The 15674-nt window shown below is 40.3% G+C and overlaps 1 protein-coding gene across 1 annotated transcript in view; it reads right to left on the bottom strand.

The window, feature by feature from the left end:
• Nucleotides 1–15672, bottom strand: part of elp4 (elongator acetyltransferase complex subunit 4) — a 66620-nt gene extending 50948 nt beyond the window's left edge. The window contains exons 1-6 of the mRNA XM_074665566.1: nt 15500–15672; nt 13530–13565; nt 7572–7693; nt 5970–6104; nt 4419–4555; nt 1484–1568 (exon numbers count right to left, since the gene is read on the bottom strand). Coding sequence (XP_074521667.1) covers nt 1484–1568; nt 4419–4555; nt 5970–6104; nt 7572–7693; nt 13530–13565; nt 15500–15656 — 672 coding nt within the window. The 5' untranslated portion in view covers nt 15657–15672. The remainder of the gene's footprint in view (nt 1–1483; nt 1569–4418; nt 4556–5969; nt 6105–7571; nt 7694–13529; nt 13566–15499) is intronic.
• Nucleotides 15673–15674: the final 2 nt, after the last annotated feature.

Raw genomic sequence — 15674 nt, 5'->3', positions numbered from 1 at the left:
TAAGCTGAGTTTGGATCTGGATCAGAATCACAGGCATCTAAGAAAAATAAACCCCATTGTGTCTAGGAGTTTTTCACCGTTGGCTCATAGTTTCCCAAAGGAGGACTTTTAAACTGGACTCTACGTCCATCGTCCTCGACACCGACGTTCAGCTGATGCCTTACTTCTCTGTTTTAGTGCTTTTGACATTACTAGAAATGCACTTTCTTTGTTTAATCGCCTACACAGTTCTTGGGGGCCATAGACTTAGAAATCTTTTCCTATGTGTTTATCCCAGCAGGGGGGGACTCTGGTAACAAGACTGTTGCTGTGGCATCAGGAGGAGAAGCCAAACTTAACTCCTATAGTTTATCCTATAGAAAAACCAGGGAACAGTGCCAGTAGAGTCCAGCCAAGGACCAGAGGCCAGCTATATAGGCTACAGCCAGCCTGGGGACCACAACCTAATCACCAGCCAGTCTCTGAGGAGACTCACAGTCCTGCTGCCACCCTGTCACACTCGTCTCAACTGATGTGCTTAAGATATGTCCAAGAAGATCACTCCTGAGTCCAATCTGTTATTTCCAAAGTGTTTTGACGACACTTGTATCTTGTTATTGCTTCCTGATTGAAAAAAACAAACATAAAGGCACACACTCTGAGTATCAGCCATACTGGCATTCTTGTGCCAGAGCCCATGTCGCTCTGTGCCGGTCTGCATTCCTGGACTGTGCCAGCAGCATGTCAGGCGGCCACACTGCTTTAATGATGTCAGCAGTTAATCTGGCGTGTGAGTGACAGCGCTTGGGGAGGGAGGGTGGGGGGTACTGGAGGTAAATCCTGTGTGTGAGTGACAGGGGGAGAGGTGGCTCCAGGTGACGAGCAGAGGGGTCACTGAATGTAGGTGAATGAGGCGCAAACACACAAACACAGAGGAACAGACACATGGATACTGTATACGAACATGTATAAATATAATTATATACAGGGCCGTCACGGTGTTAAAGGGATAACATTTGGCTCTGAGGAGAACAGACGGGGCCGTGGATGTTTCTGGCATTCTATACAGGACTGATGGTTATTAAAAAGATGTATGTCAAAGGTAAGACACACACAGCTGGGACACACAGGTGAGGCCAAGCTGAGCAGGTGAGAGGGAGGTAAACAGACTTGAAAGAAGTGGTGGTTGGAATGTGACAGAAGAGCTGGGGGTCACAGATGCAGATCTAGAGTCTCTCTCGTAAATTTAAAAAAAAAATAGGTTGGCTAAAGCAGCAAAAAACATAAATCCCTACCAGAGAAGGAAAACAGGGATATGAGTGATCAGTCTTATTGTTACAGGTTATATGTGTGAAAATGTTTTCCAGGAGCTGCAGTAAGACGAAAAAGTGTTGGTTTGCTCAAACTGATGGAAGATTAATCAGAGATTTCTAGAAGGCTGCATAATTTGTTCTTATGTGTGTTGAAAAAACTCTTTAGAGCAGAACAAATGCACTTTTCTTACCATAGGGGTTGCCAGATCAAATCCCTCCCTGTAAATGACTTCTTGAAGTGACTTCAGCAACTCTGAGTAGGACTCGAGCATGGTACTGGAAGGAGCACAGGACAGAGGAGAGAATGGAAAAAGTGGAGGGGATGCAGACAGGGAACATAAAGGGGTTACTCAGGATGTGTTAACTGTAATTGAAACCATTTTGATAAAACTGGGCCAAGCCTATCACCACAGTAGCTTAATCCTCTATGACTGCAGCATGTTCCTCCTGACTGTGCTTTTCTGGAGCCACTGAAGCAGACAGATGATCCATATCAAGAGATCCAATTAATTTATTTGGCTGATTAAATTACAACATGACTGGTTCTCTGTCAGCTCCCCTAGGATCTGATTGTGCAGAGACAGACAGGCAAACGGATCGACAGATGTAAACTCACAAACATGCAGACAACAAAGAAAATAGAGACGGAGGAGGAAATTAATGGGCTGATATCTCAAATTAACAGGGAACAGCATTTTAGTGTTTAATCAGGGGTAAGATCTGCACCACTGACAAAGGGCCAGCGGAGCAACATGCAGCAACGTTTAAGGGAAGCATTACTGCTGAGCCCTCCTAGTGCCTACAGGATGGCCAAGAGGAATGTTAACCCCATCTTTTTACACGAGTCCCTCTACTTAAGAAGGCCGCACCATTGTAATGACCACTCTGTAGTGAGTCACAGTGGGCTGCTGTGTCAGTTGTCAATATGACCTGCAGGCTCCAAAAGCTGATACACATAGATTGGTCACACACCAATAGGCTTGCATAAAAGACAGTAATACACACTTGTGTTGATTACACTTGCGCCAAGTATATCCATGTACTCTATTTCAGTTATTCAACCCGACAATGGTGCCTCCTGACCCCGCTGGGCCTAATGATAGAGCTGGTTGGGTGAAAGAGGGACACCTACCCTTCTCGGCCTCCCTGCCCATGCCCCTGCTCAGAGGTAGGGGGCCGGGATGGCTTGACATGCAGTCGATAAAAGAGGTCGTCTCTGGTTGGCAGCCATTGTGTAGGACGCCATTGTGTTTTAGCTGCCCCCACTGAGCACCCCTCATTCAGGTACCAAAAAGGTCTAGGTGCTTAGCTACAGGGGCTAGTGCGTCAGCTAATTAGGATCATACACGAGGAAGCTTCTTTATCTGAGTGTTTCTCATTCAGCAAGGGAAGAAAGGAGGAGAGGAGGGGGGATGCTTGGTCTTAAACAACAGGATCTGTATCACCTAGAGAGCAATTTGTGCCAATTATGCCTTCAAGTGAAACGGAGCAATTTAACAGCTAGGGTATCAACATGGGGCTGTGGACACGTGCAAGGGGGAGTAGCCTGCTTTGGAGTTTGTGTGGTTCAAGTGCGTGTGTGATGTGTTGTGTGTGTTAGAGCAGGGGCGGAGCTGGGAGTACAATGGTGCAGTGCAGGTGTAGCTTCCTGCTGTCAAAATGTCTGTCAGATCTACAACCCGTTCAGATGCTGCATCACCATGTCACTCTTACACACTTCATATATCGGAGGAAGATGAACATATATTCCTTTCTGAATGGGATTATCAGCCGCTTAACTCTCATTTAGTAAAATTCTGTCAACTTTCTGTCTGCACTTCTAAAACTGTTTCCTTTAAACTAAATGTATCCATAGATTTTAATGTGTTTGCATGGGTGTTCTGTTAAACAGTCTGTGTTTGCTGAAATAGAGGAAGAGGGATTCTATAAAGCCCCCTCCACATCCTCTGTGCTCCAGATTGCTGTATTTACCCAGAGTGTGTGAGTGTGCCTTCGTGTGCCCTTGTGTGTTCAGCAGCACTCTCTGAGTAAAGAGCAGGCATGACCTCTGAACCCTAAGTACACTCAACGCAGGAGAAATCAAACAGGCACTGAGCAAACAAGACCCTTATTTGAATAGACATACACAACCTTTCCAAAGGGCTGCATGTCGGAGGCCACTGGAAAGCTACAGGGAAGAGAGGACGAGCTGGATTTGTGTCCGCTGTTTTAAGGGTATAAATATTTAAAAATACATTTTTTAAACTGTGTTTGATAAAATACACAAAGTGTTCAAAATTTAAAAAAGCAAAAAAAAAAATGGGATTCAGATTTATTTGTGATTTTATATTTTTGATAAATACATCATATTTATCCAAAACAAGGAAATTGTCGAGAGTTGTCGCTGAATTTTTATAAATTTTTTCACACATGAATCATGGTGTGAGGCATTTTACTGTTTTATTGTTCTTATCAAATTCCTGTTTTGTGTTAATATTTATGAAGAAAGGTGTTATAAGCGTTAGGTCTGTTTGTTTCATTGATTGATAACAGTTCTAGATGTTCTTTTTTTTTTTTAATTCAAGCCTAAGATATTTCTTGCTTTACACTCTCAAAGCTTATTATTCTATAAATTTCTAGTTCTCTTTTTGGTTTTATTCCTTTTTTAAGCAATATCAACACACATCAGAATATTTAAGTATCTTATTTTTTTGTTGTGTAAAACAATTAATGCCTTTTTAGACAAGATATCCAAACATGTGGGGCCCGACTCTTGTTCCTTTTTTATTTGGCATTCTTTGCTTTCTACTGATATTCTATAAACAATGAAGATACTAAGGAAAGTAATAATAATTCCTTTGAAAATCTCTACATGAGTCTTGGGAAAGGTTAGTGTGGAGGTTGACTTTTCTCTCATGCACATTCTGGTTGTAGGATTTCTACAGTATGTGCTGTTTAGATTACATCAGACTGTTGGTTTACCTGTATTCTGTGAACAATGCCATGTTTGCTTACCTGTGTTCTGTGGATGATGTCTTATTTGCGTAACTGTGGTTTGTGGATGATGTCGTGTTTGTGTGCCTGTGTTCTGCAGATGGTGTCTCATTGGTTTCCATTCAGACTGTGGATGATGTCTTGTCGTTTTACCTGTGTGTGGGTGATGACTGGGTGGGATGCTCTGGGAGGTAGAAGCGGTGGCACTTGGCTGCCTGACGAATTTCGGGTTCCATCGTCTTGGAGACGTCATAGTAGTGCCCGAACCGTGACGAGGACGCCAAGGCAGTCTGAGTAGGTCAAAAAGTCAAACTCTTTATAAAACAAACAGCAATAACCACAAATCCATGATGCTTTTGAAGTATTTCATATCATCCCTGTCTAGCAGCACAGCTTGATTTGAGTGTTCATGTAATTATTCTCAGAAAAGACTAAAGCAATTCATAGAGAATAATAATCTTATTTGTCTTTTTAACATGTTAAATAAGTGTGCTTTAGAATACTATAGCAATGCAATTGCATTGTTTATGGGTCATTCCTCAACATTCCTACAGTGTAGAAGTTAAACAACCACTACGGCTGCAGCCTTAATCATTTCTTCACATAAACGTCCACTTCTGGCTGTGAAAGCAGAGGTGTCAGGGACGCAGGGGAAGGCGGATGTTTTCCTGCAGCTGAAAGAGAGAGTTTTAGCTCTTCTCTCTCAGCAAAACCGGGGATTCCATTGTCAGAGGGGCCCTTAATCTACTCTTAATCTGGATTAGGGCCCCCGGTGTGTCCCTCTCCTGGCGGGATGAGGGGGTCAGCAGGGCAGGGGGGTCAGGGGCTCATCTTCTCTTTGTGAGCCTGGCAACCCGCTTAGCGTTCCATACCCGCCCTGATGGCTTCACCTTTGATCTGATGTCTTCATCGAGAGAGCGACACAGTGGGCTCTGCCAGGAGAGGTGTGTGTAAGGGGAAAGTAAGCGTTGACTCTGGGGGTGAATTTGGGATGCAAATCCTCTGGTAGGGGCTTACTAGTGGTTTGTAAAGACGATTTTACAGAGGAAGGGGGAGAGGTGAGGAAAGGACACAGATATAAAGAAGTTTCCAGGGAGAGAGAAAGAAGGAGAGGATCCCCTGGGATACACTGTGTGCTGTTAATCCACATAGCGATATGGATTATAGACAGAAGGGGGGAGACTGCAGAGAAGGAGAAGGGGAGGGTCAGATCTCAAAGCGGAAGAAAGAGTGTAGGGCTGCCGACCCTAGCAGGGGGAAAGGCAGGGATTTGGGGGAACACAGAGGCGCAGGTCTGGGTCATAGGGTTGAGCGAGCAGACATGTCAATGCACAGACTGCAAGTACTCTTGTTTCCCAGGCTAAGCAGGGGTGCGGGCGTGTGTGTATTTGTGTATACGTAAGTTGGGGACCAGTGAAAGGCCTACCTATTGCCAGCTAAGTGTGAGTAATCTGGTCCAGCTCTGAAAGGAAAGGCTGAGGCCTCATTCACTCCACAAAGGAGTTTAGAAGCTCATGGATTTAGTGGTGGAGACAATTGCCAAACCACAAGGGCCAGAGGGCCAGTGCTGCTTTCTCAGAGCATCTTCAACACAGACACAAGTTAGACTTTTAAGAAAAGTCACACAAACCCAACGTTAACATAACCCTACAGTGTATTCTACCCCAGACACACTGCTGTGTTATAAAAACAGAAAACAGTCACCTGTACTTTTGGCAGATTCTGGTAACGCCAGGCAATCTTCATGGCATCCAAACTGTCCTGGGGTTCAGAGGGCAGCCTGGGCTGCTCCACTGGTTTGTGCATAGCAATGTCATCTAAGATGGGAGATGGGAGCTCCTGCACAAAATGATACATATAATAAGATGAGCATATTAATTTGTAACAGTCAAAGAGGTTTACTTTAGACATGCACCAATCAATCAGTGCCCATTTCCTTAATTTTGGGGGATAGGTGATCGGCCCATCCTTCCATATGAAACTGATCTTATATATCTCCAGGAAGGTCTGACGGCCAGCCACTGTTGCTTTTTGCTCTGAGACCTAAAATTCAGGGCACTTTATTGATTGTTTAAGTTAAAACATAAAGACTTTATTGTTTACATGTATTTTTCAATGATTTTCAATAAAATAAGATTGGAACATTGAAGGTATATGCTGTCAGTTAAAAAAATAAGAAATAAAAATCTGTTTCGGCCCAAAATGGTACAGGCAGGTCAGGCTTATTGAAGATCGGTAATCTGTGATAGGCCAGAAACTTGTGATTGGTGCACCCCTAGTTCACTAATCTGGGACTTCTAGATTGTTTGACCCAGGCCAATCCAAAGTTACAAAACCTTCAGAGAGGAAAAGTATTTCTGTGGTAGCAATGCGAAGGGATGAATGATCCTTGTAGCGCTTTGACCCTGTATCAAATGCAACAAGATCAACAGTCTGACCAAAACTGGAACTGAACTGAGTGGAACTGAGTCATTTTCCAGGGCTGAACAGGGAGTGTTTGTAAAATTCAGACCAATGTGCAGAAAGAAAATAATGTGAGCTCTCTAACAGAGAGTGCAATTTTTTTCCAAATGTGGGAAAACCTTACTAACCAGGTTCTTTAAAAAATGATGAAAGTAAACACTGATTTTAAAGAGTAAATTTTGTGCAATCTATGTCTGATTTCTGGAAGTTTGTGTGTTCCCGTGTGTTAACATGATGCATAAAGTACAACTCCTGCATCTGAAGATTAGCATACTGTGAATGTAGCTGTGGAAACACTAAATGATGTGATATATCCCCATTGGGACTCCCTCTCTTTTAATAAGCCTTTGATATGTAAAGAGAGGGTGAGGCTGTGACCCCTCCCACTATCAATCAGTAGAGGAGAGGCCCTCCTCCTGTATGATGGGTGGCAGTCAGCTTCTGGGACGAAAGTCCTCTTCACAGACTGATGCGTCGGGAAACATTTCAACAATGCCACAACCATGCCACCCTCGACCTCTCAGACGCCCCGGTGACCCTGACACATCTTGGGGAAAGCTGTGTGACTACAGAATGCTAAATCAGGGCCAGGACTGTACAGCAGTGCCTAATTTATACATTATGACAAATTACTCAAGTGAGGAAATGTCATCTTTCAAAGAGTACACATAAGCAAAAGTTTTGAAAACTTCCGTCTTGACAGTACAAAGTGCAGTAAAGTCGACACATTGAGGACATCTTAGCGTCCCCCTGGATGAGATGTCAGGAGAGTGTTATACACTTTGCAGAACAACACAGGTACTTCCTTAAAGCTTGGGGAAAATACAAAATCTGTTTTCAAACCTGTAAGATATCATCAGGGTTATCCTGAGCAGATGCCACAAAAAGTTCATGTCGACACACAACACCTTCTGCCAGGAAGTACTTCAAGATCATACGAGAGTAGCTATCATATCGGTCTTCCTCTGAAAAAGAAGAAAAGACAAAAACAATCAATTTGTGAGTAAGTGAAGACAACCAATGGACACACATCCCTAGAAACTGTCGCTCAATGCCATACCCCTGCATGGCCAAGGGAAGAGTTCAGGGATAAAATATGAAAAGTCAATCCACCCTGTAACCAACACTGGGATCTGGCCTCGTTCTGACGCCACAGAGATCCAGCTGTTCATGACCCCATCAAAGACACTGACTGTAATTGATGTAAGGAGCACATTCAGGCTACAGCTGAGGTTGCAATCGACATGGCACAAAATCATGGGAAGCACTGCTGTGATCTGACGATCAAAATGAAGAGGACACATTCAGATCTCTTGTTATAGTCTTTATAATATCCTTGTCCACTTTTACCCATCATACTCTCAGCCAGCAGTGAAGGTGAGAGGAAGACACCTGTCTTAAGCATGCACCTGACCCCTCCCCCAGACTGGAAAGGTAAACAAGCTGTCATGACGACTGACAGGAGCAGGCAGAATCAGGGTATGATGGTGACTGTCTTAAAAATGCTCCCTGACACCTGGTTCACTTGATTCTTGCTTCTTTTGTGAAAAAGATAGATATAAAGATAAAGATGAAATAAGATCTCTGGGACACGTGGGTTTCACTTGACACAGTAAGTTCCAAACAGCTTATGTAGTGAGCACCCAGTACAGAGTCCCCAACCCCTTGATGAAATAGTTTCTGAGTTAAGGTTATTAAAAAAAAATAGCTTAAAATAATATGGCCCTTTGAACACAAGAAGGAGACAGTACAGTCTTTTTTTTTATTCATCATACTTTCACAAATCCTGCTTTTTCAGAACATACAAAGCGGCCACCTGGCCATTTCACACCCGAGACTCACAAAAAAGCCTGTATCATCACCATGAAACCCCACTAACAGGCCACATAACTCTGCTCAGCATGACACTGCTGCTTCCTGTCACAATCATCATTTTGTAAAGATTTCATAGGCGGCCTCTTTACTCAATGACAATCAGTGGGCATAAGGACAAAGGCAGCAGTGACAGTTAAAGGTAATGGACATACAGCTGTCAGCCCGGGAATGACATCCTGACGTGTCATCCTGAAGCATCCGGAGAATTCCCCCCTCCCACGTTTCTGGTCTATGTCCTCACCTACGGACTCAGGATGGCCCAGGAAATTCCATGGCTCTTCAATTTGTTGTCGGTGGGGCTCCCTGTTCTCTTATTGATGGGTTTCTAGGTCAGCAGGCCTTTGTGGCTTTCAGCAGGCCCCACAAAGACTCCCAGATGGGCCCTCTCAAGATGGGGCCTATTGTGGCTGTGTTTCTATGGGAGCCTTACAAATGGAACCTCCAGGAGTCATTAGGCTGCTGAGGCGGGGGGTAAGGGAGGGGGTGGGGGGTGTTGCGGGTATGGGAGCAACAGGGGGTGGGGGACAGTCATATCTTTGAGGTGGATCAGTCACTCTGGACAGTCATGGGATGATTTTTTTCTGCTTATTCTGACTTTGGTTTGGTAAAGGGGGTGGGAAGGCCTTTGCTTCATCTGCCTTCAAACAGGGGAGTGGGAGAGCAAGGGTCCTGAATCATATCTGCTAAAGCTGCAGGGGGAGGAGGCAAAATATCTAGGTCAGAGTGTTTCCCCCTGTGTATGAATCTTTGGTCCATGTAGATGGTTTTCTGGTTTTGTTTATGATTTTTTTTTCTAACTGAGCAGCTCAAATTTATTTAGGCCATGTAGCAGGTACTTTAAATAGAGAGAGTTAAAATACCAATCAAGGGCTGGAATACGTGAACTGGCATCACAGGTACTGTTACAAAGATGGGTAATATAAGGTCAAGTGTTAATTAGCAGCATTTGCCAAGTCTACGTCAATAACTGTTTAATTGCAGGTCTGACATATCTCTATTGTTAAGGTTCAAATGGTGATTATAATCCTCTTTAGGTTTAGGTTCTTTGTGTCAGGCACATGATTGAAACAGACATCCTGAACAGATGCACCTGTCATTTGTGGACAGACGCTCAGACCTCTTACTTTCAAAACATGTTATGGTAAACATGTATTTTTGTTTTTATTTATTTGAATATGTTATTTATTTATTTAATTATTTATTTATGCACGTTCAAAGTATTAGGTTGTCTTACTGAATTTGTTGTATGTGTTTTGTGCTGCCATGCTGCCAGTTTTTTTTTTTTTTAAATCCTCTTCTCCAACAAAGTTTCAGATTAATTTCATTAATCTAATCAGAGACATTAATCAGACATATATCACTGTGCAATTTAGGTCCAAAATTAACTTTTTTTCCCCAGCCACATGCGTTTTCTGTCTCTTTGACACACCACAGTAACCTCAACCTGCTGCAGTCATGAGGGAAAATAACACCCCTGTGTTTCTGAACTGCATGTTTTAGATTAAAAACAAATAAACAAAACAAAACAGGAGACTTAGTGATGTCAGAGGTCATATGTTATGTACCTTGTATTAAACAGAATCTGAGTACTATATATCACGTACTTCAGATTCCAGCCACTATTTGTGCAGGTGTAGATAATCAGATGAAGGCTGGTGCAGCAATACAGCATTTGTTTAAAAATTCCATCAAAGATTGCATATGATTTCCCAATCAGGGAATTTTAAACATGGGATTAAAAAACTGAACTAATCACAATTAACATTCTTCATAAAGGGACCAATTATAATTAAACCCCATTATTTTATAGGTTTTTTTTGTTTTGTTGATTTTATTGTTTCATCCTGTAAAGTGTCCTTAGGTGTTTTGAAAGGTGCTCTTAAATAAAATGTATTATTATTATTATTATTATTATTATTATTATTATTATTATTATTATTATTATTATTATTATTATTATTATCAAAGAATTAATGTTTAAGAGTCCCAATATATATATATATATATATATATATATATATATATATATATATATATATATATATATATATATATATATATATATATATATATATATATATATAGTTAAATTTATGTGGAAACATGGTTGTAACATGCAGAGCACTTATGAGTTTTTGTGTAATTATTGCCCACTTCAGAATTGGAAAATACTTTATATCCAACAGTGAATGTACTGTGAGAAACTCATAATGGGGTTTTCATTAACTGTAATCCATAATCATGACAGCTAAACAGAATAATTGCTTCACATATTTCACTCATTGTGTATTGAATCTATAAGAGTTGACCTTTTGAATTGACCTACTGAAATGAATTATCTTTCTTCCATATTCATGTTCAAGATGCACCAGTACATACATGAGATGCTTTAACATAAATAGCAGAACGTAAAGGACCACTATGAGCTCCAAAAATCTCTATATAAAAAAGAATCTCAGCTAAGAGTGCCAGTTTTCACTTTCACTATGAACTTTGTTTGCAAATAGCCTGGGCAGTAATGTATATATTTTGCAGTTTGACCTTTGTCCTTCTCACTTCACGAGCATCTGAAAAACCTAATCAATTCTATCTTTGCTCTCAGCGGTGTCTCTTCCACCAGACTCCATTAACATCATACCTGTACTTGTATTGCTACCTATTCCCTTTTACATATGGACACATCACAACCTTCTAAGTAGAGGTTATTATGCTAAGGTTATTGTTTTGTAACAATAAATTTGAATATTAAATTTGGACTTAAAGCTGAGGTAGTTCTTATTCAAAGTTGTGAAAAATTCAGACATGAAAAACAAAGAGGCCAAAAACAACAGAAATTATTCAAGCTTTAATAAAGGAAAAGCATATGTTCTTACTTTAACCATACATGGTTAACTTAATAAGAGCTGGAAAGCTTTGTTCCTTTTCCTACAAAAACACACAAGATGAGAGATCTTCAGACAGCAGCCATACTGGCCTGATCCCCCTCTGGTTGACAAATCTGGATGGACAGCTCAAGACACTTCAAAGGCAGACAACGACCAGTCTGATAATTTTATGTCTGTGTCTCACAAACAGGCCATCACGGCTAAAGGGGCAGACTGTAGGAGACGACTGCCTGAAACCAACACAAACAAACACACGCTCCAAAACTCCCCCTCCATCCCACCCACACACACACACACACACACATACACACAGCAAAACAGACAGCACAGTGCACACACACTTGCACGCACATTGCTCTTTCAGAGACAAACACAAGAGAGCTCACACACGCATTTCACCTTTACTGTGTCTCTCATTACCAGATGAAACCAACCGTACATTGATTCACAAAATGGAAGGGAAGAACGCATTAGTGTATAATCACTGACTCCTGCATCGATTGGGGGGGTGAATTAAAGGGCAAAGCAATATCATCAGTTGGTATAGGCCTTTGCTACACACAAATTACAGCTTCAAGGGGAAACAAGACTACCTTAACCTTACTGTCTACCAGTGCATATAGCCAGGCCTATGATGAATGATAATAACAATAATAATACAGTGAAAGACATTTATGTCCCTACAAAATCCACTTGCTTTGAATGTACGACCAAAAAACTTCTATAACACATCTGCAGATGAGCGTATTAATTAAGGATCAAAGTAGAAGCGTGAACACCTGGGAATGTAACAAGAGACCTTCAGGTCATTGGTCTATTTGCCATTCTGCTAGGCAGAGACACCCTAACTAAAAAGAGCCTGAGAACAGAGACAGTGTCTTTATCTGCAGCATGCTAAAAAGTGCCACTGAATTCAGTTTAGTGAATACATCTGAAAGATGGAGACACATTTTAGCAGAAGGTTAAGGCTGTGTTATTTAATCAAAAACTATCCTTCACAGGGAGGATCGTACAAAGTTGTCACAAAAGTTTAGAAGTGTCATCTTTTTTTGCTCAACATGTTAAGTATAAGATACATACGTATAAGATCAGAACTTGACGATTTTTGGCGACAAAAACTGCTTCAGGACACACACAGTCAGAAAACTTGCTCATGAAAAAAATCAAGTTGGAAATAAAAATCAAACATTTATTTTACCACAGGCTGTCAATTAATGCAAATCTCATGAAAAGGTCTGAATAATTTGTTGTATGACAACAAAAAAGAAAGAAGCTAATCTACTCTTCTGTCTGTATATTGGTTAAATATACTTATCAAATGCATTGCTATAAAATATCTGATAAAACATGTTGCTGAACTTTCTGGAAAAAGGCTGTCTCCGCTATATACTGCTATATATCTATAATATTAATTTACTACTACTGTGATATAGTTAAGAAGTTCAATCTCATAACTTTTGATAATTTTGTAAGTTTCCCAGATGCTTGTTCACTGTCTAAAGTAGCCAATGGTTTTGCTTTTTCCCTTTTAAAAAAGTTTATATTACTGCATATAAAACCTGTGATTATGCACAGTTGTGTACAGTGTAGTGTACCTGTTTTTTAATATTTTAAAACTGTACTGTTAATTTCACAGTTAAGCTACCCATGTAATTGTACAATAATTGTGAATAGTCTGTAGCTATCAGTAGGATGTTTGTTTATAACTGAGGCATTGTTTCTTTCTCCTGCCCAGGAACTAGAGATGTAAATTAGCTAATAGCTAACTGTGGTGCAGCTAGATGTCTGTACACCCTCCCTTTCAAAATAAACTGGTTTTAAAAATCACACTTTTAAACAATTCTGTCATTACACAGTTTTTTTTCAGTTTCCAACCTTTACCTTTAAAATCATTAGCTATAATACCTAACCCTGGTTGCACTGAATTTGTGTGCTCTGTCCAAATATTAAAAACGGACATACATCACAAACAACTGGTTGTTCATCCATCCATGAAAAGGATCTGTAAACAAGTGTTTAATTCAACTAGTAAAAGGCTCACCTATGAGGAGTACTGTTCCAACTGCTAACCCACCACCTGTATGTGAAGACAAAAAGAAACAAACTTTGATTAGTGTCATTGAAGTATCAGTCAAATAATACAGTGGAAGCCATTCTATGGATAAATGCTACCTTTATGAAGTCTTTTTGGTCAACTATTATACTGCTCACTTTCTCTTAGAGCCTCCCCACCTAAACGTTAAACCCTTTGAGAATATATGCCTTTAACACAGAGAGTGTTTTGAATTGCTTGAGCTAAGAATGCTCAGGTGTTTACCAAAAAAGTAAGGACAGCTTTGCTGCATTCAAGCACCTCATCAAGCCAAAAGTAACAGCTTAAAACTCTGGCTCTTGCTTATTTATTACTTTTCTTTTTTAATTAAAAAAAACAATAATAACAATAAATCATGTTGGCCATGATCAATGTGATGATATGGGACTTGTTATATGAGCAAAAAAATGTGATTATAATTAAGTTTATGCCAACAAAAAAAAAAAAATTGTCACAAAAAATAACTAGAAAAGCGCTCAGAGAGCGCAGACCTCCACCAAGAATACTGTGATTCTCACGCAACACTTTAGTCCTATTTTAATGTTATACTCCCTTTCAACAGACTGTCTGCTACAATTTGGTGTTAGTTGCACGTTTGTACATTATTTTGTTAGCTGACAGTGTTGGAAAATTATAGTGATCCAGTACATATTTCATATTCCTGATCTTAGTATCCAGAATATTGTCAGGATCTGGATCGTACTTTAACATCTGTCAGAAATTATGGTGACCTTGTTTTTGTAGTTTTGCAAAGCAATCCGACCATTTATCATGGAGTTATATACACATATGGTGAAAACAGCCCTATCTCACAATGATAAAGAATCCTTAAAAAAAATCCTGGATACAGACGGTGATCCAGATCACCTCCAAAATGTAATCACTTCTTCCTTATCCCACTTTGAAGATTTCCTGAAAATTTCATCAAGATCTGTTCATAAGTTTTTGAGTTATGTTGTTCACAGACAAACTCTCACAAAAACATGAACTCCTTGGCGGAGGTAAAAATTAAATTAATTAATTAGAAATTACACAGACTCATATGAAACATCTTAAATAACCAAAGATATTGTCAATATTGCCAAACCCAAATTCTTACACCACTGTCCAATTTACTTATACATTAATTTAACACGATAGTGTGCACAAGAGGAAAGATTTGGTACTGAGGGATAGAAACAGGATAATCTCCTCTAGGTTTACTTTTTATGCTCTTTTACTGCGTTTTTCAAGACAATAAAGGTCAAGGGAGGGACTATAGGTAAGTAATAACACACAGCTGACTTTTCTCATCACTACCTTACATGACTCAAGTTTGTTCAATCGGGATCTACAATAGCTGTGCAATATTACTGGTATACTCCAAATCATTCACTAATGTTAAAACAACTTTGAGAAGCTGTGTCTCCTCCTACTGAGGAAGGATTTTAGCGGCTCTCACATGAAAACATCAACATGTTTCCAGACTCAAGTGTTTTTTAACCAGAATTCGTCATCTGATGCATTGGTTTAACGAAAGCATGAAGGTTTTTTGTCTTCCAAGGTGTTTGGTGCCTTATAGTTCCAGACAGAGATGAAAAGAGCTGCATATCTGCCGCCATATGACGAATATTACATGAAAAACTTTCAATAAGCTACTCTTCCTGTAGTCAAAAGTGACGTTTAAACACGCCTGCAACATGTTTGCTAAAGTAACATAGATAGTTACATGACAGTTTAGCGCAGCGTGTGTTGTCCTGAAAATGACAAAAAAAAAAAAAAACCTATGAGGTACTACTTTATAATTTATCTCTTTTGCGAAGTTGTTGGAGTATCATTTTGTTCCTAACTCGTCAAGCTGACACTTCAGTGAGGAACAGTGTTAGCCTTTGTAGCTTTTAGCCACATTAGCTCACGTTATATCCAAACAGCAGACTGACCGAGCAGATAGTCAAGTGATGTCACGCCGGTTGAGACTAAGAGCTGTCCGTTTTGAACCGACGGTCTGGTTCCTGCAATGGAGATTAGTTTGCTTCTTGTTTTCTTCTGGAAACTCGTAACTGCAGGTTTACTCACACCGCTCACGGGAGCCGCCATACTGTTTATAAAATAATG

Source organism: Halichoeres trimaculatus, unplaced genomic scaffold, assembly GCF_033239565.1.
Source record: "Halichoeres trimaculatus isolate MK-OKI-2021-1 unplaced genomic scaffold, fHalTri1.1 fHalTri1_scaffold_3, whole genome shotgun sequence".
Lineage (NCBI taxonomy): Eukaryota > Metazoa > Chordata > Actinopteri > Labriformes > Labridae > Halichoeres > Halichoeres trimaculatus.
Note: the sequence above shows the minus strand (reverse complement) of the source record. Positions and strands in the feature narration are given on the sequence as shown.